At 37.2% G+C, this 23,203-nt stretch overlaps 1 protein-coding gene and 1 pseudogene across 1 annotated transcript; both read right to left on the bottom strand.

The window, feature by feature from the left end:
- Positions 1–3,036: 3,036 nt before the first annotated feature.
- LOC116015799 (receptor-like kinase TMK4) lies at positions 3,037–6,490 on the bottom strand. Its single transcript, XM_031255969.1, has 3 exons — positions 5,939–6,490; positions 3,844–5,452; positions 3,037–3,512 (listed from the first exon to the last, which is right to left on the bottom strand). Exons 1-3 carry the CDS (start codon positions 6,488–6,490, stop codon positions 3,037–3,039), a joined length of 2,637 nt encoding a protein of 878 aa, XP_031111829.1.
- Positions 6,491–8,932: 2,442 nt separating this feature from the next.
- Positions 8,933–11,834, bottom strand: LOC116015798 (annotated as a pseudogene).
- Positions 11,835–23,203: the final 11,369 nt, after the last annotated feature.

Below are 23,203 nucleotides of genomic sequence, written 5' to 3'. Positions count from 1 at the left end.
TCGACTTCCGCATTCGGCTCATACTGAACCCATACCGGCCTATACTAGGTTCACGATCCCTCCTGGTATCCGCAACGCCTAACACTACAGCGCCCCTCAGTCGACTTTCACATCCGACTCATACTATATTGGCCCATACCGAGCCCATATGGGCCCATACCAGGTCCACGACCCCTCCTGGTATCTGCGCTACCCAACACTACAACGCCCCTCAACCGACTTTCGCATTCAGCTCATACCAGGTCCATGGTCCCCTCCTAGTATCCACGCTGCCCCAACACAACAACGTACTTGCAAAGTCACACCAAACCCATGTGCCTTGCCTAATGCTCCACTAACCAGCAATTGCCACTAGCCAGCAACACGCATCACGCAACATCAAACGTTTACCAATGCTTGTTCACGAACTGCTTCGTCCCAAGCAGTCCATCCACATTAGGTCTACGACCCCTCCTAGTATCTACGCTGCCCAACACTACAACACCTCTCACCACTTTCTCATTTAGCATCTAGAAACACTCAACAAGTCCAAACAATGTTCAATCTTGTCACTAGGAACCGCTAGAACATCACCTTCACTATAACCTGAATTATCAGCATGTACCACGTTCGCAACCTCCAATTTATCCCAAATTTTCTTTTGGAGTTTCAAAGACCATAACGTGATACATGATTTCATCATCATGGCATAACTGAATGGTCCCTGCCGCGCGCTATTTCAAATCCTTCCAATCAGCCTTTCACAGATTAGTTAGCTTTTCTGTCGAAACTATTCTTTAATAATTCATAATGATGATGACGATGGTGATCTAACCAATGTGTTTATAGGTATCTAATCTCTGTAAAATTGGACTAACTCAATTCGTTTCACTCCAATTCCTTATATGAGATACACTCATATTCCTAATCCCTATAGGAGACAAACTCAACAATATATATTAAAAAATGGGGAAAATGCTATGATATTTTGGTAAATATATCAAACATTAAAGTTCACCATGCACACAACTACAAAGCGCATTGAACAAAACTATAGATTATAGTCTAATCATACGTAGATGTACACTCAGTATTTACGACTTTAAAAGTAAATTCAATTATATATATATATATATAAGTGAACTATACCTCCACATATCAGTATATCACTATATCATTGGGTGGTTGAGGGAACTTTATAGTATTACTCAGTACATAAAAGTTTGAGATATATATCAAATTGTTACTAAGTCTTTTTTTAAAGTGTTACTATGCCTTTCCTTAGCCTTAAAACGGTTGATCAATGATCATACCCCGATCGACAGGTATGATGTGTTCTCAAATTTTCTCCCCGGTGCGAGTTTTTATTTGATCTGCCAAAAGTTATTGGCCTATCAATTGAATGTTTTACAAATTTATTATTGATTTATATACTCCAATTTTTTATTTTTTTTTGTGTTCAATGAAATACACAGTGCTATAACAATCATCAAAATGCACAATATATCCAAATTAATTCAGCATGCACAAAGGAAATTAACAATGCAATAAAATAAGGGAAAATAGCATCTTTAGTCCCTGGGTTATAGGGGTAGTGTAGACTCAGTCCCTGAGTTATGGCTGTATGCGAGTTTAGTCCCTCAGTTATTCGCGAAGTGGCGAGTTTAGTCCTTGGGCATTAAATTTGACGAAAAAATTTAAAAATAATCAAAATTTGAGGGGTAAAATAGGAAATTCACATTTTATTATTCTTCTTATATCAAAACCACTTTTACAACATTATTTTTCACTTCTTAGCCTAACTATTTTCAAGATTTTTCATTTTTAAAAGCATTTTAATAACTTTCAAATGACTTGTTAGGAACCTGGCTCTCGTATAACACACTTGAAACTTAGCACAAATAAAGAAATGCATTATCATTGTATTTAGGTGTATGAAACACATTATCCTAACAAGTTTTTATTTTTTACTAAGCAACAAATGTAATAAAATTAAAACTTTTGAGATTTTTTTTACACTATCCTATCTCAAAAGTTTTAATTTTATTACATTTGTTGCTTAGTAAAAAAATAAAAACTTGTTAGAATAGTGTGTTTCATACACCTAAATACAATGATAATGCATTTCTTTATTTGTGTTAAGTTTTAAGTGTGTTATACGAGAGTCAGGTTCCTAATAAGTTATTTGAAAGTTATTAAAATGCTTTTAAAAATGAAAAATCTTGAAAATAATTAGGATAAGAAGTGAAAAATAATATTGTAATAGTGGTTTTGATATAAGAAAAATAATAAAATGTGAATTTCCTATTTTACCCCTCAAATTTTGATTATTTTTAAATTTTTTTCGTCAAATTTAATGCCCAGGGACTAAACTCGCCACTTCGCGAATAACTGAGGGACTAAACTCGCATACAGCCATAACTCAGGGACTGAGTCTACACTATCCCTATAACTCAGGGACTAAAGATGTCATTTTCCCATAAAATAAAGACAAATGCGAGAACTAGCATGGTCAAGTCTGTTCTGATCTTCGGTGAATCCGGGAGTTTCTTGTCTCTTCTGCTTCCTCGATCTCTCATGTATTTTGTGAAGCTAGTTATGTTGCTGATGCGCTTGCATCGGAGGGTTTAATGTTGTCTTCAACTATTGTTGCTTTCTCTTTAGATTCTGACCCGGACTCCCGGCCTCTGTTCGGACTATCCTTTTCTATGATTTTCAAGGGTTCGCAATTGCTCAATAAAAGTTTTATTCGCCTAAAAAAACTAGCATATAATGGTGCAAAGGTAACCCATCAACCTCCCACTCTACGAATTAATCCACTACAAACCAGTTTAATTACACTTACATAGGCTTACACAAACCAAAATCTCTTAACTTTATTGTACCGCTCTTATGAATTGAACACCAAGAGTCAAGACCATATATTGTTGAAAACCACAATTTTGTTAACCACAATTTACAGATCGAGATCAAAATTTTCAAAAGTAAAAAAATTCAAGAGCTAAAAGTCTTGTTTTTTTCAAATACTAATATGCACAAATATAATGAGCTTAAAAATTAAAATTGTGCACTTTGATTGAGACGATTTTCATTGAGTTGGGCTTCTGTAAAAGACAAGCTTTGAATGGATGAGTCGTCAAACGCAAGAGGAAGGCTCATGTGAAGGTCAAGACCACCATACTTTTCCTCTATTTCTTCTGGTCTCAAAGGCTTCCACTTCTGTGCAAAGGGACCAAGAACATTAACAACATGTTCCATATTTGGTCGTCGAAAATATTTGTTAGTAGTGCAGTGAGCTGCCAGCTCTCCAACCTTAGAAATGCTCTCAAATGTTTGGTCATCAAGATCAAGAGTTGGGTCGATAGCGTTTCGAAGGCTGTGACCTTTTCTTATAATAATCTTGTGAAACCATGTGACCAAGTGACACGTCTCGTCAGGCAACGTCTCATCTACTGTTTTTTTGCCGGTGAGAATCTCCATTAAAACAACTCCAAATGCATACACATCTACTTTGTTTGTGGCTCGTCCTGTTGCTGTTGAAAACACATCCACATGTATAATTAAGCTTAGCTTTATAGTGATCAATTATAGCTTTTTAGGAAAAACGTAATACTTATAAAGAATACGACATGTCTTTATAGTGTGATCAATCATGTCTCATGCAACATGAGACTCACCCAAAAATGATAATGGAATGTGTTTAAAATCGGATTAAACTTTTTATAATTCTATCATCATTACATGATGTTAGTTTAGATTTACATGAATTTTTAATTATGATATTAGTACACACAATCAATATTACTTGAAAAAAAAATCATGTAATGTGCCAAACGGTAAAAAGATACCATAGCTAATACTTACTAGCATATTCAGGTGCAAGATAACCGAATGTTCCAGCCACTAGCGTCTCAAAAGAAGATTTGTCATTTGAAGCCTTTCTAATCAATCCAAAATCTGCGACCTTGGCTCTCATGTCATCACTAAGAAGAATATTTGAGGACTTTATGTCTCGGTGAATGAAACTTTGATGAGCCAAACTATGAAGATATTCGATTCCCCTGGCCACATCTAATGCAATTGTCACCCTTTGCTTCCAAGTTAGAGGATCAAAGCCATGCTTCTCCCATTCAAATAAATGATGACCCAATGTACCTTGTGGCATATACTCGTACACCAAAAGCCTATTGTTATCATTGATACAATAACCAATTAATGCAACTAGATTCCTATGCCTAACTTTGGTAAGAAACGCAATTTCTGCTTGGAATTCATTCATTCCTTTAGTAAGCGTTGCCCCATCTTTCATCTTTTTCACAGCTACCTTAGTTCCATCATCAAGTTCACCCAAATATACCACTCCATATCCTCCGCTCCCCAACATATTTTCTTGGCTAAAAAAGTTTGTGGCTTTTTCAAGAACTTGGATGGGAATAGCAATGTTTCCATCTTCGTGAACATGAAAAGTTCTCCCGCAATCAACTATGTCCCGTTTCTTTATCTCAGTCGAAACAGCAATGCCCTTTACACTGACTTTCATCTTATGCTGCCGCTTCGTGTAACACTTGTAAGAGACAAAAAATACAACCACAACAACAATAACAACAGCTATAACCACACCAGCAAACATTCCAGCTGAAATGGAGGACCCATTTGAATTGCCAAAAAATGGATGGATACTGGGGATGGGAGCATCTGAATTCTGGCCTGAACCCAGTAGAAATAAGTTGCCGCTATGAGAAAAGTTTACAGAAGGTGGAAAAACAGGAATAGGCCCAGACAAATTGTTATTGGACACTTGTAGGACTTGAAGATGAGGCAAAGAAGTCAAGCTCTCCGGGATTGGGCCAGTAAGATTATTATCATTCAAATATAGGTTCCTCAATGAAGTCAAATTGGCAATAGCGGGTGAAATAGTACCTGAAAACCCCTGCTTTCTAAGAGTCACAGTAATCACATTCCCATGTCCATCACAAGATATAGATGACCAGTTGCACGCATTATTCCCTACCCAAGATTGGGCGAGCGTGATTGGATACCCAAAACCCCCAGCAACAGCAAGAAGTGCAGTGACCTGTGGATCACAAGGTCCAGGTGTATCCTTACAGAAACCATTACCAAGACCTATCTTGAAGTTATATACAAAATCTGGTATGGGACCCTGCAAATTGTTGTTCTGAAGAGTAATTCCCACAAATTTAAGACCCATTATGGAAACTGGTACAACCCCGGTAAATTGGTTGTCTCTGAGCTGCAAATCGAAGAGATTTATGCATTTGGAAAGGTCAGGGATCGGACCCGTGAAGGCATTGGTCTGAAGCCGTAATTGGTTGAGTTGGGTTATTGAGGAAAGCACATCAATAGTCCCGGAGAGCCCCTGTTGTTGGTTATTTAGCCACAAATTCTGTATCTCCGAGCTCCCAAACGACCCAGGCAGAGACCCGGTGAGGTTATTGTAGGATAAATCCAGGTTCTTGAGATACGGGGTTGTCGGCAAATGGAGTTAGGCAACATCCATGCAGCAGCCAAATTAGGAAGTTGCCAACTTTGAACAAGAATGTTAGGTAGCGAAACTTTGTTGAACAAAATATTTATTGTTTGGTCCTTACATTTTAGGCTAATTACAAAATGACCCCAAATCTACAACTATAAATAGGGAGGTCATTTGTCATTCTAGTCATCCCAAAATCATTCTATTCTTCCCTCATATACTAGAGATATTAGAGAGTTTGTTGAGTGTATTTCTCCTTCCTAGCAAGAGAGAATTATCCTTGTTTTCTCCTTGTTAGTTAGAGAGTGGTTGTAACTCCTATTTTCTCATAGTGAAATTCTTCTACCCTTGCCCGTGGTTTTTACCCTAATTTGTTTAGGGGTTTTCCACGTAAAATCTGTGCCTCATTTATTTTTCTTTCTCAAATTATTGTTGCAATCTGATCTATCCCACTTCCGCGGGCGCAACAGGGGTAGAATCGAAGAAATTAGGAATGACGCCGGTGATACTGGCATTGCTCGCGGAGAAAGATTCCAACCATGTGCTTTCAGCCAAATAACTAGAAATTTGCCATGGGCTGAGCTTGCCATTGTTGGAAATGTTGAAAATCTGCAAACTGGGAAGACCCAAGAGGAAATCTTGGGGGATTGAGCTGAACTCATTGCTGTTTAAGTAGAGCTCTCCGAGGCTGGACATATTAGCGAAAGAGGGCAAGGGCCCGGAGAGGGAGTTTTGCTGGACAGAAAGTAATCGGAGAGACGCGAGGTGTGTGAGCTCAGAAGGGAGCTTGCCGGAGAGGGACTGAGAGGCGAGGCTGATGTTGACCACATTGCCGGACTCGCACGAGACATTACCCCACGTACAGGGATGTGTAGAGTTGGACCAGCCAGAGGGCGCCGGAGAGAGCGCGGCTAAGAGCTTAGACATGACGGCGGCGTCATCGCAAAATGAAACACTAAGGAGGTTGATTAAAAGTAGTAAACGGAAGAAGAAGACGTATAGAGCTTTTGTGTAGGCCATTTTGAAAAGGCGTGAATGTTCAAAAGGGAAGAACAATACACACATACACACGGCTTTCTCCTGCAAAAATATAATAATAATCCTACGAAAAAAGCATTATTATTTCTACAGGTGTTGCTGCCATTCTGGTGATTCTTGTCTGCAAAATTTGGAGGCGTAGACTTGGGCACCTTTGCAAAGCCGCCATTGCCGCTATTCTATGGTTTTGGTGATATTTGTGAATGTGTTGAAGATTCATCGTAATAGGCGAATAGCTAGAAGATTCAACGTGTAAATGCCTTAATTATATATTTTGTACTATAGGAAAACAAAAAATAAAATACAAAAAATAAAAAATAAGTAAAGTGCAGAAAAATACTTTTAGCTTGATGAAGAATTCCAATCTGATTCAATAGCGGGAGTGATGCAAGGAATGAGAGAAAGAGAGAAAGATAAGCCTAAAAATTTAACTTTATGAAAGGGTAAAAAATATATAATAAAAAATCTATTCCTGAGAATTCAAGAAATAATTTAATTCTTAAGAGGGGTCAGGAACCTCTATTCTCTATTCTCCTAATGGGTCATTCCCAGTAACATTGTTCTTGGAAATAGAAGTGTTTACCAAACAACGGAATAGATCTATTATTAGGAATGCTATGTCATTCCAGGTCTATTCCGTGAACCAAACAACTCATAAATGTTACTACGTAATAAATAAAAAATAATCAACATTTTTAATTCAAATTATAATTTTACAATTTCTTAAAGTAGTACATTTTAATTATCATATTTTATAAGCATATTTTAAAAACAAAAGGATTTATATTTTTGTTTAACATTAATGTAAACAATTTTAATAAAATTTAAATTTACAAATATATAAGAATAAACCAAAATATCTACAATTCTAAGCTGTCACTAACATATATTTGTATATATAGACAAATAACATATGTATTATATACAGAAATATATGAGTTAACATTTATAGATATGTAGTTAAAATATAATCTACACTTAAATTAATTGGTACGATGATTTTAATAAAATGATAACTAAAAAATAAGAAAAAAATATAATAGATGTAGATTTACAATAGTATTAACGAGTGACATAATAGAAGTTATAACGGTAATGATGTATTTATAAAAATAAAATAAAAAAAAAACAAAACAAAATTAAATATAATCTTAGATGACGTGTGGTACTTTTCCATTGTCAATTATAGGGGTGTCAATTCGTGTTGTCCTGCCCCATTATATTAAGTCCGCCTCATTGCGGGCCAACTTCAATTTTTTAATTATAATAATATTATTCTATATTTTAATATATACAAAAAATCAATGGCCATGGATCAAAATTACATTCAAATTGAGGATTCTCATCTCGCGCAACCAATTCTCCATCTCGCGCCCAGATTTTAGCCAACCCTTTGTGATTGAGACAGATGCATCTAGCATTGGTGTAGGAACAGTCCCCATGTTAGAAGAACAACCTAGCTATGGCCTTCTTTAGCAAAAAAATTGAACCTCAACTACAACGATCTTCTGAATATAAAAGAGAGTTACATGCACGGGTGGAAGCGGGCAATCCAAAATGGCGACAATACTTGCATGGAGGCATTTTTATAGTTCGCATTGATCACAATAATCTTAAAGAAATTTTGCATCAAGTAGTCCAAACACCAGACCAACAGTTCTAGCTATGTCTATAAATTGATGGGATATAATTTTGAAGTTCACTACAAGTCAAGCAGATCCAATAAAGTAGCAGATGCTTTATATTGCGAATTGAGGATGAGAAACAGCCAAAAAACAATCAGGAGCATCTAGAATTTGCAGAGAACAATATTCACCCTGTTTGGTAAATAATTAACCTATCGGTAAATTTTGGTCTGTTTGACCATTATTATTTGTTTGACTTGATTAAAAAACCAATATAAGTGTTTGGTTTATAAGCTTTTTGTAACTCCAAAATATTAAATTTCAAAATGCTACTCAAAGCATTCTTTTCAATTAGACTTTTAAGAAAAAAGAAATTATACCAAACAGCTATCAGTTAACAGCTAATTTATCAAATACTTTTCTACAATAAGCTAATATTATCAATTAATTATACCTTATAACGCAATCAGCTATCAGCATCAACTAACAGCCATTTACCAAACATGACTTATATCTTTCCAGTATTAATTCTTCCGCCCCTCCCATCTTCCTATTTGTCTTAGCGAGTTTTATTTCTTCCAAAGAAGTTTTCCACCGCTCCAAATAGCATCGGTTTGATACGAGACCATATCATCTAACGCAGTTAAAAAGGACCTTGAGCTGAACTTTTATTTTATGAAATCGTTTAAAATACATATTTTGATTTCTTCGCAATTAATCAAGGTCATAGTACATTAAATACTACTGAGAATAACGTACTACAAATACTAATGTATAAAAATATAATGAGCTTTAAGAATTAAAATTGTGCACTTTGATTGAGACGATATCTATTCAGTTGGGCCTCTGTAAAAGACAAACTTTCAATGGATGAGTCTTCAAACGCAAGAGGAAGACTCATGTGAAGGTCAAAACCACCATACTTTTCCTCTATTTCTTCTGGTCTCAAAGGCTTCCACTTCTGTGCAAAAGGACCAAGGACGTTAACAACATGTTCCATATTTGGTCGTCGAAAATATTTGTTAGCAGTGCAGTGAGCTACCAACTCTGCAACCTTAGAAATGCTCTCAAATATTTGGTCATCAAGATCAAGAGTTGGGTCGATAGTGTTTTTAAGGTTGTGACCTTTTCTTATAATTTTGTTAAACCATGTGACCAGGTGACACGTTTCGTCAGGCAACGTCTCATCTACTGCTTTTTTTGCCAGTGATTATCTCCATTAACACAACTCCAAATGCATAAACATCTACTTTGTTTGTGGCTCGTCCTGTTGCTGTTGGAAACACATCGACATATATAATTAAGTTAGCTTTATAGTAATCAATTATAGCTTTATAGGAAAAGCGTAATACTTATAAAGAATACGACATGTCTCATGCAATATGAGACTCACCCAAAAATGTTAATGGAATGTGTTTAAAATCCGATTAAACTTTTTATAACTTTATATCATTACATGATGTTAGTTTAGATTTACATTAATTTTTTAATTATCATATTAGTACACACAATCAATATTACTTTGAAAAAAAATTATTTAATGTGCCAAATTGTAAAAAGATACCATAGCTAATACTTACTAGCATATTCAGGTGCAAGATAACCGAATGTTCCAGCCACTTGCGTCTCAAAACAAGATTTGTCATTTGGAACCTTTCTAATCAATCCAAAATTTGCGACCTTGGCTCTCATGTCATCACTAAGAAGAATATTTGAAGACTTTATATCTCGATGAATGAAACTTTGATGAGCCAAACTATAAAGATACTCAATCGCTCTGGCTACATCTAATGCAATTGTCACTTCCAAGTTAGAGGATCAAAGCCATGCTTCTCCCATTCAAATAAATGATGACCCAATGTACCTTGTGGCATATACTCGTACACCAAAAGCCTATTGTTGTCATTGATACAATAACCAATCAGTGCAACTAAATTCCTATGCCTAACTTTAGTAAGAAAAGCAATTTCTGCTTGGAACTCATTCATTCCTTTCGTATGTGATGTCCCATCTTTCATCATTTTCACAGCAACCTTAGTTCCATCATCTAGTTCACCCAAATATACCACTCCATATCCTCCGCTCCCCAACACATTTAACTATGTCCAGTTTCTTTATCTCAGTCAAAACTGCAGTGCCTTTTACACTAACCTTCATCTTATGCTGCCGCTTCATGTAACACTTGCAAGACACAAAAAACACAACCACACCAACAATAACAGTTATAACCGCACCAACAATCATTGCAACTGAAATGGAGACCCCATTTGAATTGTGACTGAGAATGGAAGCATCTAAATTCAGGCCTGAAACCGGTGATCCACCACCGGGATTGTCACTGGGAATGGGAGCATCTGAATTGCCGGATAATGGATTCCCAAGAAATAAGTTGCCGCCATGAGAAAACATTACAGAAGGTGGAAAAACAGGTATAGGCCCAGACAAATTGTTATTGGACACTTGTAGGACTTGAAGATTAGGCAGAGTAGTCAAGCTCTCCGGAATAGGGCCAGTAAGATTATTATCATTCAAATACAGGTTCCTTAATGAAGTCAAATTGGCAAGAGCAGGGGAAATAGTACCTGAAAAACCCTGGTTTCTAAGAGTCACAGTAATCACATTCCCCTGTGCATCACAAGATATAGATGTCCAATTGTTGCACGCATTATTTCCTACCCAAGATTGGGCAAGCGTGATTGGATACCCAAGACCCCAGCAAAAGCAAGAAGTGCAGTGACCTGTGGATCACAAGGTCCAGGTGTATCCTTACAGAAACTGTTACCAACAACATTAATCTTGACGTTATTTCCAAAGTCAGGAATCGGACCCTGCAAATTGTTGTTCTGAAGAGTAATGTTCGCCAAATTTTGAAGAGCTGTTATGGAAACTGGTACAACCCCGGTCAATTGGTTGTCTCTGAGCTGCAAATTGAAAAGATTTACGCATTTGGAAAGGTCAGGGATCGGACCCGTGAAGGCATTCTCATGGAGCCATACTTGGGAGAGTTGGGTCATTGAGGAAAGCACATCAATAGTCCCGGAGAGCGGCTGTTGTTGGCTGTTCAGCCACAAATTCTGTATCTTCGAGCTCCCAAACGACCCAGGCAGAGACCCGGTGAGGTTATTGTAGGATAATATCAGGTTCTGGAGATTCGGGAAAGAATCGAAGAAATTAGGAATGACACCGGTGATTCCGGCGTTGCTCGCGTAGAAAAATTCCAAGTTTGTGTTTTCAGCCAAATAACTAGGAATTTGCCAGGGGCTGAGGTTCCCATTGTCGGAAATGCTGAAAGTCCGCAAATTGGGAAGACCCAAGAGGAAATCTTGGGGGATTGAGCTGAACTCATTGCTGTCTAAGTAGAGCTCTTGGAGGCTGGACATATTAGCGAAAGACGGCAAGGTCCCGGAGAGGGAGTTTTTCTGGACGGAAAATGTTCGGAGAGACGCGAGCTGTGTGATCTCAGAAGGGAGCTTGCCGGAGATGGACTTGGAGTACAGGTTGATGGAGACTATGCCGGTGGAATTGTCGCAGATGACATTATTCCACGTACACGGATCTTTGGAAGCGTTCCAGCCAGAAGGCGCTGGAGAGAGGGCGGCTAAGAGCTTGGACATGACGGCGACATCATCGCAAAATGAAAGAGTAAGGAGGTTGATTAAAAGTAGTAAACGGAAGAAGAAGAGAGCTTTTGCGTAGGCCATTCAGCGTCGTGGTCTGATGGTGGTGGGTGGAGGAACCATGTTAGTTGCCCAATTTGCCCAAGTAAGAATTAAAAAAAATTTTAAATTCTTGGCTGAGCATCTCAGGCCACCACATCCGGGGCCGGCGAAGAAGAAGACCAAGCTGCTGCCTTTTTTTTTTTTTAAAAAAAATTTAAAAAATGAAATGACAAATTATCCTTTGAACTCATTCGCCGAAAAATAATTGCCGGTGTCCGGAATGTGGCCGAAATTTGATCGGAAGGACCAAATGTGGTAGAGATTTAAAAGTCATGGGACCAAATGTTGAAATTTTAATAGTCATGGACTAAAACTGGAAATGATCCCAAAGTCGTGGGACCAAAAGTGGAAATTTCTCTACTAATTTTTATTTATTTATGGAGGCCTGCGGCTTGCGCGAATAAAAAATTTTAGGCGTTAACTTGTCTCACCGCAAATTAGTTTGGTAAATTATTATGTGTACCATGGTCCACACAGTGTTGAATCATAAAAAAAAAGTACATTATTTGTATACTGAATGTACATTATATAATATAATGTACTTTTTCTAAATATAATGTACATTTTTTAATATACTAAAAATACATTATTTATGTAGTAAATGTACATTACTTGATAATATATAAAATAATGTAATTCCAGTACACAAGTAATGTACTTTATGTACGTAAATAATATACTTTTTATTTATGCTCTACACAATAATGATTGTCCAGTCTCCTTGGCCCAAATTAACAAGACAGTTGGTATTATGTTTCTTTCCCAAGTGTGAGAGCTCCACATGATGCTGCAAAGATAGATAAGTTTCTCACAATTCGTGATTAGTATCGAGGGCCCGGATCACCACCACTTCCAAATCAAGTTCTACAAGCACTCTGTCCCACCCTTGTTCCTTGACCAGCTGAAGCGATTCTCTTAGCCCCTTGAGTTCTACCGTGAGACTATACATTTGGCAAATTTTGGTTGCAAATCCTAAGATCCATTGCCCAAGGTGATCCCAAACGAGCCCCATGCACTAGCCATTCTTGAGCTACTCTTACATGCCCTGTTAGAAAGAAAAGAAACAATCATAGAAGCAATTACAGGGATCACTAGTTCATCATATCTCCTCAAAAATAAATGAAGGATTACAGCATAATTATAGCCTTGAAATTTATTCTGTTTCCTTGTATAGCCTAATATATTCAACTATAAATTCCCGTACCACCTTTCATTGTAAATCATCAAAATATATAAAATTCTTCTTTTATGTATAATTCTCCCTTTCAATATCTGTTATTATGGTATCAGAGCAGTGTGAATGGTTCTAGGACCAAACTACTCAATTCTACTCACCATCTACCCTTTCATAATCTTTCCAATTTTACTGTCAAGCTGCCATGTCTAAAGACGGTAGCTCGACACATACAACAGGCATAAACAATGATGACCTAGCAACCCATATTACAAACCTCATCAAAAATGGCCTCAATTCATAGAACCAAAACCCAAAACAAAACCTTTCTGATAGCCTCACAATTAGTCTCAAGTTAAACAGCCAAAATTATGCCCTATGGGCTCGAATGATTCGAGTTGCCATTGGGGGGAAATCAAAAACATTTCTTAGCCACCTATCTGGAAATCCAGCCCCACCAAATCCAGAAGATGACAAATACGAGCAATGGGAACAAGACGATCTAGTGGTGCTCTCATGGCTTATACAAAACATCGAACCTGCTTTAGCCAGTAACCTAACCGAGTTTCCCACAGCGAAATCTCTATGGGATGCACTCGTGGTTACATATAGCAGTGGAAAAGACAAGTTGCAGACGTTTGATTTACACGTCAAGGCAAATGAAATCAAACAGAACGGTACACCGCTTGAAGATTTTTGGATTATAATGCAAGGAATCTGGGGAGAGATCGAACGAAGAGACCCGAACCCCATGACATGTGCAGTTGATATCGCCACCTATAACAAATTGAGGTCAGAACAAAAGTTATTCCAGTTTCTCAACGCCATAGACCGACAGTATGACCCAATAAAACGGGAAATACTCCGATGGGATCCACTACCCTCAGCTGAAGGTGCCTACGCCGCTGTTCGCAAAGAAACCGCTCACCAAAATATTCTTGGAGCAGTCTCTAGTAATGCTTCATCACAGCAAGGTGTGGCGGCCGGTTTAGCAGTAACAAGGCCAAGTGAAGCTGAAGGCTTAGGGCTCATCCCAAAGGGGCGACGTAGGTCAGACCAGACGGGGAGGACGAACAGGTCATCATCTCGACCAGACAAATCACAGTTAAAATGCAGCCATTGTGGTATGTCAAAACACACCAAAGAACAATGCTTCAAAATAGTCGGGTACCCAGAAGGGTGGAATGACGGACACAAACAAAGTGGAAAAACCGCCAGACTAGATGGGGGAAGGGCAGCCGCCGCCATGGGCAATAATGACGCTACCATCAGCAGTGGCGACGGCCAAAGAAACACCAGAGGAGAAGGAGGGTTCGGTGGTATGGCAACAACAAAGTGGGACGACGAAACAAGTAAAGGGTTTGAGGATTTATCCTCAAGCCCTTCCTTTATGAATCCTAAATATTTTTCCCAAAGTTTTTTGAATCGGCAAAAATACCCTTAGAAACACAACTAATGAATTTGTTGAAAGGGGTTATTTGAAAATATTCAAAACAACCCAAAAATGTCTTGGGGAAGCAAATATGGCTCAAAATTATTGTGAAAAGCAGGATAAATCATGGATTATTGATTGTGGTGCTACCGACACGATGACATTTGAATTGTCGGATATTATCTCATCGTCTAAAACAAAACAAAAAAAACAAAAAAAAAACAAAACAAAACAAAACAAAACAAAACAAAACAAAACAAAAACACACACACACACACACATCCAAACAGCTAATGGGGAAATAATGCATGTTGAAGGGGAAGGAACAATTGAAATTTCTCCAACCATGAAACTTTCCAACTGTCTTTATATCCCCTCGTTATCACATAAATTGCTATCAATCAGTCATGTGACAAAGGAACTCAATTGCACAGTTTTAATGCATCCTACTTTTTGTATCTTACAGGATATCAGGACCGGAGTGATCATTAGGCGTGGCACTGAATGTCAAGGATTGTCCTACATGGACGAAGTGACTCAACGAGGTACTGTGATGTTGGCTCATGGAACCACAGATCGTGAAGCCTGGTTATGGCATAGGAGACTTGGACATCCATCTACTGGTTATTTACATATCTTATTTCCAAACTTATTTCCCTCTAATAGTACGTCAAAATGTGAGACATGTGTGTTAGCTAAAAGCCATAGACAAACCTTTAAACCAAATAACACACGGGTTGATTTACCGTTTTCATTGATCCACTCTGATGTTTGGGGTCCGGCTCCGATTATTGGGGGACAAAACTTTCGTTTTTTCTTAATATTTGTGGATGATTCCACTAGAATGACATGGGTTTACTTCTTGAAACACAAATCAGAAGTTTTTGATAAATTCACCATATTTTATGCCATGATTCAAACCCAGTTCCAAAAAAATATTCAAATTTTTCCATCTGATAAAGGGGGGGAGGGGGGGGGGGGGGGGAATTTGTTAACACCCATATGCAACAATTTTTTCAAACCAGACGATAATTCATCAAACTACTTGCCCACATACTCCAGAACAGAATGGTGTCGTTGAACGAAAAAACTGTATTCTGTTGGAAATAACTCGGGCTCTTTTGATTGAGTCACGAGTTCCTAAATATTTTTTGCCTGAATCCATCGCCGCAGCCACTTACCTTATCAATTGGCTCCCAACCAACATCCTCAAACTAAAAACTCCATTACAAACTCTATCAGAATTTACCAAATTACCTCCTACTCTTACTCTTCAACCACGAATCTTTGGTTGTTCTGTTTTTGTCCACATACCCAAAATGAATCGAACCAAACTTGACCCTTGTGCTGAGAAGTGTGTATTCATTGGTTATTGAGTGAACCAAAAAGGATATAGATGTTATAATCCAAAAACACGTCATATGTTCACTACCATGAACTGTGATTTTCTTGAAACTGAGTATTACTACAACTCCCAACATAGTGGTCAGGGAGAGAATGAATGTTTAGACACACTATGCTGGTTGAAATGTGTTTCATCATCAGAGGAAATTAATCACAGTACCAAAGATGAGTCACTCAATACCCCCACACAATCTGTGGAACCAATTGTCAGTGCCACTGAAAATGCTCTTCCCAACCTGATGCCTGAGGTAAGTAATACTTACTCTTCTGATACTCACTCTTCTAATACTAAAAATGCTCCTCCCAACTTGATGCCTGAGGTAAGTAATACTTATTCTTCTGGAAGTCGATTTATTGTCTCTGACCATGGTGAGAAAACAATAGAACAGGTTGAACCAGTACAGGAGGAAATGGTAGAACTGTGTGAACCACCACAAGAAGAAACACCAGAAAGATATGTGTTACCTCCTAGGGCAAATAGGGGAATTCCACCGAAACGGTACTCTCCAGAAAAGGAGACTCGAGGATCAAAGTATCCGGTGACCAACATAGCCAAAGGAAACCTGTCTAAAGAAGCTAGGGCTTTTGTTTCATCACTATATTCTGAAGAAACTCCAGCTACGGTGAAACAGACCTTGGAATCAAAGAACTGGAAAGATGCAATGGAAACAGAGATGGAGGCATTAATGAAAAATTACACATGGGAAAAGTGTGTACTCTCTTTAAGGAAAAAACCGGTGGGATGTCGTTGGGTTTTTTTACAGTTAAGCATAAACCAAATGGGACTATTGAAAGGTATAAGGCCCGATTAGTAGCTAAAGGTTACACTCAGACATATGGGATTAACTACTCAGAGACTTTATCTCCAGTAACCAAGATTGACACGATCAAGGTTCTCTTCTCGATAGCTGCAAATGAAGGATGGCCACTTCACCAGTTTGATGTAAAGAACGCTTTTCTACATGGAGAATTAAAAGAAGAAGTATATATGGAAACACCTCCCAGATTCGCAAGAGACTTCAAGGCAGGGGAAGTTTGTCGGTTAAAGAATTCTCTCTATGGACTAAAGCAATCTCCCCGAGCTTGGTTTGGCAGATTTACTCTAGCAATGAAAAGATATGGATTTAAACAGAGTAACTCAGATCATACTTTGTTCCTCAAACGAAGAGGTAGTCTTGTTACTTGTCTGATTATATATGTTGATGACATGATCATTACAGGAAACGATAAAGAGGAAATGACAGAATTAAAAAAGAATTTGNGGGGGGGGGGGGGGGGGGGAGGGGGAATTTGTTAACACCCATATGCAACAATTTTTTCAAACCAGACGATAATTCATCAAACTACTTGCCCACATACTCCAGAACAGAATGGTGTCGTTGAACGAAAAAACTGTATTCTGTTGGAAATAACTCGGGCTCTTTTGATTGAGTCACGAGTTCCTAAATATTTTTTGCCTGAATCCATCGCCGCAGCCACTTACCTTATCAATTGGCTCCCAACCAACATCCTCAAACTAAAAACTCCATTACAAACTCTATCAGAATTTACCAAATTACCTCCTACTCTTACTCTTCAACCACGAATCTTTGGTTGTTCTGTTTTTGTCCACATACCCAAAATGAATCGAACCAAACTTGACCCTTGTGCTGAGAAGTGTGTATTCATTGGTTATTGAGTGAACCAAAAAGGATATAGATGTTATAATCCAAAAACACGTCATATGTTCACTACCATGAACTGTGATTTTCTTGAAACTGAGTATTACTACAACTCCCAACATAGTGGTCAGGGAGAGAATGAATGTTTAGACACACTATGCTGGTTGAAATGTGTTTCATCATCAGAGGAAATTAATCACAGTACCAAAGATGAGTCACTCAATACCCCCACACAATCTGTGGAACCAATTGTCAGTGCCACTGAAAATGCTCTTCCCAACCTGATGCCTGAGGTAAGTAATACTTACTCTTCTGATACTCACTCTTCTAATACTAAAAATGCTCCTCCCAACTTGATGCCTGAGGTAAGTAATACTTATTCTTCTGGAAGTCGATTTATTGTCTCTGACCATGGTGAGAAAACAATAGAACAGGTTGAACCAGTACAGGAGGAAATGGTAGAACTGTGTGAACCACCACAAGAAGAAACACCAGAAAGATATGTGTTACCTCCTAGGGCAAATAGGGGAATTCCACCGAAACGGTACTCTCCAGAAAAGGAGACTCGAGGATCAAAGTATCCGGTGACCAACATAGCCAAAGGAAACCTGTCTAAAGAAGCTAGGGCTTTTGTTTCATCACTATATTCTGAAGAAACTCCAGCTACGGTGAAACAGACCTTGGAATCAAAGAACTGGAAAGATGCAATGGAAACAGAGATGGAGGCATTAATGAAAAATTACACATGGGAAAAGTGTGTACTCTCTTTAAGGAAAAAACCGGTGGGATGTCGTTGGGTTTTTTTACAGTTAAGCATAAACCAAATGGGACTATTGAAAGGTATAAGGCCCGATTAGTAGCTAAAGGTTACACTCAGACATATGGGATTAACTACTCAGAGACTTTATCTCCAGTAACCAAGATTGACACGATCAAGGTTCTCTTCTCGATAGCTGCAAATGAAGGATGGCCACTTCACCAGTTTGATGTAAAGAACGCTTTTCTACATGGAGAATTAAAAGAAGAAGTATATATGGAAACACCTCCCAGATTCGCAAGAGACTTCAAGGCAGGGGAAGTTTGTCGGTTAAAGAATTCTCTCTATGGACTAAAGCAATCTCCCCGAGCTTGGTTTGGCAGATTTACTCTAGCAATGAAAAGATATGGATTTAAACAGAGTAACTCAGATCATACTTTGTTCCTCAAACGAAGAGGTAGTCTTGTTACTTGTCTGATTATATATGTTGATGACATGATCATTACAGGAAACGATAAAGAGGAAATGACAGAATTAAAAAAGAATTTGTCATAGAATTTGAGATGAAGGACTTAGGAAGACTTAAGTACTTTCTTGGAATTGAAGTACTAAGGTATAAACAAGGGATCTTTATCTGTCAGAAAAAATATGTTCTAGATCTGTTAGCCGAAATAGGAATGATTGGTTGCAAACCTGCAGATACACCAATGATGGTCAATCATAAGCTTCAAATGGTTGAAGGAGCCGAATTAGCAGACAAAGAAAGATATCAACGGCTGGTGGGAAAACTAATCTATCTCTCACATACTCGCCCAGACATAGCATACGCAGTAAGTGTGGTTAGTCAATTCATCCATCAACCCCAAGTAACACATATGGAAGCATTGTGGAGAATTATTAGATATCTTAAGGGAACAGCTGGCCATGGGGTTCTCTTTAAACCAAACGGGCATTTAAAAATCGTAGGGTATACGGATGCGGACTGGGCAGGAGATAAAGGGGATCGAAGATCAACATCAGGATACTTTACCTTGGTGGGTGGAAATTTGGTTACCTGGAGAAGCAAAAAACAAAAAGTGGTTGCTCTATCTAGTGCAGAAGCTGAGTTCCGAGGAGTATCACGAGGCTTAGCAGAAATATTATGGATACGAAAACTTCTAACTGAGATTGGTTTTTCCCCAACCGAAACTATCAAGATCATTTGTGATAATAAGGCAGCAATACAAATCTCAGAAAACCCGGTACAACATGATCGCACAAAGCATGTAGAGGTCGATAGACACTTCATCAAAGAGAAGTTGGAAGCATGGATAATAGAGTTACCATTTGTTCGATCAGAAGACCAATTAGCAGATATATTGACAAAGGCAATTAATGGGAGGTTTTTCAACAACTGTCTGGTCAAGTTAAGTATCGGGAATCCCACTACTCAACTTGAGGGGAGTGTTAGAAAGGAAAGAAACAATCATAGGAGCAATTACAGGGATCGGCTAGTTCATCATATCTCCTCAAATATAAATGAAGGATTACAACATAATTATAGCCTTGAAATTTATTTTGTTTCCTTGTATAGCCTAATATATTCAACTATAAATTCTTGTACCACCTTTCATTGTAAATCATCAAAATATATAAAATTCTTTTTTTATGTATAATTCTCCCTTTCAATACCTGTTATTATGCCCCATCAGTGTTGAGTTTCAGTCATCCTTCTTCTAGCTGGATCTAAGTTTGGGTCAATTAGGAATCCAATTCTATGACATCAAGAAAAATAAGCCCCACCTAAGGGGTAGGATTCTTTTATTTGTGTGACTAGAAATCTATCAAATTTATTCAATTACTCATTTATAAATAAATAAATAAAATTTTCTCTCCTACCATTACACACTGTTTATCAAAAAATTTTGCATCTAGGTACATAGTCAATATTCTTGACTAGTTTTCTATCTCAAATATAATCATACCAATGGCCTTGTGGTCAAGTGGCAGTAGTGACTCTCCTAAATGGGAGGCCATGAGATTGATCCCCAGTGGTCCTAGGAAGGATAACAAGAGTATATTAAAGAGTTTAAATAATCCAAATATTTTATTTAATTTAATATTCTAACTAATTTAATTCTTATGTTTTCAAAATATGTAACATTAAACATGATAATTAATTTTTTCTATAAAGTTATTTTCATAAAATAGATTCCTTATAAATATTTTAAGTGTATAATTTATTAGGGGTGTCAAAGTGGGCCGAAATTCGCAGGCCAATCCTAAACTGCCTCAATCATTATTGTGTGGACCGTGGTCCATACAACTGTGTAAATCACGGTCCAAAGACACATAAAATACATTATTTTAACTAATAAAATACATTATTCTAGTACATAAAGTATATTATTCTAACTTATAAAAATACATTATCTTATCCAAAAAATTTCATTATTCTAAAACATAAAGTACATTACACATTAGTTAATGTCATATGGGTCCTTTGAATAAAGTGATTTTCCCATGTTTAGTCCTAAACCATTGGGTCTTTTGACTTTTAAATTGTTACCATCCATAGTCTAAGATAACCACGAATGTGATATCTCTAGTTCTAAACCTCTTTTTACTCCCTATTTTATCTATTTTTGAGAAAAAAGTGTTTATACTTGAGTGGGAATTGTTACTCATTTGTGTGTTTCGTGTTCATAGGTGCAATTGTCTACATTGAGTAGCAAAGAGAGCATTTTGGAGCGCATTGGATCGGTTTTGATAGCAAGGGATCCCAATCAAGGAAGATAAGAGCAGCGGAGCGCAAAATGGAGTAAGAAGCAAAGCAGGAACCACCTCCACGGCCACCCACACGAGCCGTGGAGGTGGCCGTGTGTCTCCACTGTTCAACCCAGAATCGCAACACCACCACGGTCACCCACACGGCCTGTGGAGGTGGCTGTGGAGCTCTGTATTGTTCTGTATTTAAGTGTTTTTTGTGCGTTTTTTTTGGAGAAGTTGGAACCCTAGCTAGCTTAGTCTTGTTTTCCTTCATTTCTATAGACCTAAATAGCTTAGAATAACTTAGATTAACTGTACTTTCACACATTGGAGGCTTTATATTGCGGATTTGAGTGGTTCCAACTATCATCTTCATCTATATTTAATAGAGAAGTCTTTACTCTTCCTTCTCTCTCCTTATTTACATTTATTGCTATGTTTATGATTTCATTGTTTATATTTGTCAGTGAATTTGAAGAAAAAGTTTACACAATCAGTTATTTACAAATCCATAATCATACTTTACAAGATGCACAGTTGTAATTACAGAAATGACACCGCGTTTTAAAAAAAGTATTTGATAGTGCGTTTGGAGGATATTTTCATATGCTCAATCAAATATCTGTAAATATACCATCAAACATTACAAGATGCAAAATATATAGTTGACAGTTCTCACAAAATGGGTTATTTTTATGAAATCATGCCCATATATATATATATACGTATGCGCGCGCGGAGGGAAGGGGGTAGACAGGTAAATTTAATTAGAAGTTTACAACACATGGGGAGTCATTAAAAAAATGAATATTAAAAACTATGTACGGGACTGCTTATGGGCTGTTAATAAAATTCCAACGTAACCGACTAATATGGGGCAGGATGAGGGCACTACAGAGCAAGAATACTTTGCATAAAGTATTACTCCCTCATAAATAATAATAATTTGATCGCAAATCTGGACGGTATGTAGCTGTAGTTGGGAGCACCTGGCTGGACGGACTATAGCTTCCAGCTGCAAGCCGTGGCCTTATTTGGCTGTACTTGGGAGCACATGGCCGGCTATATATAGCTTTCAGCTGTAACCCGTGGCCTTATTAAAATTAAAAATAAAAAATATTTTTTCCTCGTTTGTTATACCATGTATTAGAGTCCATATTGGATTATGAACCTTAATTCAAAACAAAATTTATATGATGTATATTCTGTTAATAAATTTCATATTTATTAAAATTAATATATCATGTACTCGCAATATTTACAGTTAATAAATTATATATATATATATATATATATATATATATATATATATATGTTACAATTAATGTATTATATACATACAGTTAACATATTATGTACATTTAGTTAATAAATTTTGTACCTATTACAATTAACATATTATATACCTTCTGTTGATTTACAAGTATATAATCCGTTACCTGAATGTACATAATATATTAACTGCAGGTAAATAATTTGAATATCGTTGTTGACTATGTTTTACAATGTAAGATAAACTCTAGTCTATAGCATAATTTGCTGTAATACAGACATATAGTCATTGTAAGAACTTTGGAATTAAAGTACAAAAGAATAAAAAAAATTTGTCAAATAAATAACAAAGACCTTGTGTTCTGGTGGCACTCAATTACACCCCACATGGAAAGGGGCGAGTTCAAGCCTTAGCGGAGACGATATTGGCTCTTTGTGCTTCATTTGGTTGAGAAAGTAGTTATGAACAGATATTACATTGTAACAGAGTCAATAGGATTGCAGTTGTTATGCCGTGGACCTGGGTCCAATACGACGTCGTTTCACAATTTTTAAAAAAAAAATTAACGGTGTTAACGGCTCGGCCCCTGGGTCCAATACGACATCGAATTCACACATACTCCATATTCTATATTTTAATAATTTAACTTAAATAATATTAGATTGCTCCTTGTTTAGAAACTCCACATTTCAGAAAACTATGTTAACTCTACTACAGATTCACACATACTCCATATTCTATATTTTAATAATTTAACTTAAATAATATTAGATGGTTCCTTGTTTAGAAATTAAAAAATTTTAATTTTTAATTTTTAATGCTATGTGTGGGACTGTGGGGGCTTTGGCTCACTTTAACACCCATAATTAACTATACTCTTGGTAAAAATATCTTTCTTTTTT

This window comes from Ipomoea triloba, chromosome 4 (genome assembly GCF_003576645.1).
Source record: "Ipomoea triloba cultivar NCNSP0323 chromosome 4, ASM357664v1".
Classification (NCBI taxonomy): domain Eukaryota; kingdom Viridiplantae; phylum Streptophyta; class Magnoliopsida; order Solanales; family Convolvulaceae; genus Ipomoea; species Ipomoea triloba.
This window is presented reverse-complemented; position numbering and strand designations above follow the sequence as displayed.

Coding starts and splice junctions, on each gene's coding strand:
- LOC116015799 (XM_031255969.1), bottom strand. CDS start 6,490: ATGGCCTACACAAAAGCTCTATACGTCTTCTTCTTCCGTTTACTACTT. Junction 5,453..5,938: donor ATTTCTTCGATTCTACCCCT/GTTGCGCCCGCG, acceptor CCGTATCTCAAG/AACCTGGATTTATCCTACAA. Junction 3,513..3,843: donor TCTTGCACCTGAATATGCTA/GTAAGTATTAGC, acceptor TGTTTTCAACAG/CAACAGGACGAGCCACAAAC.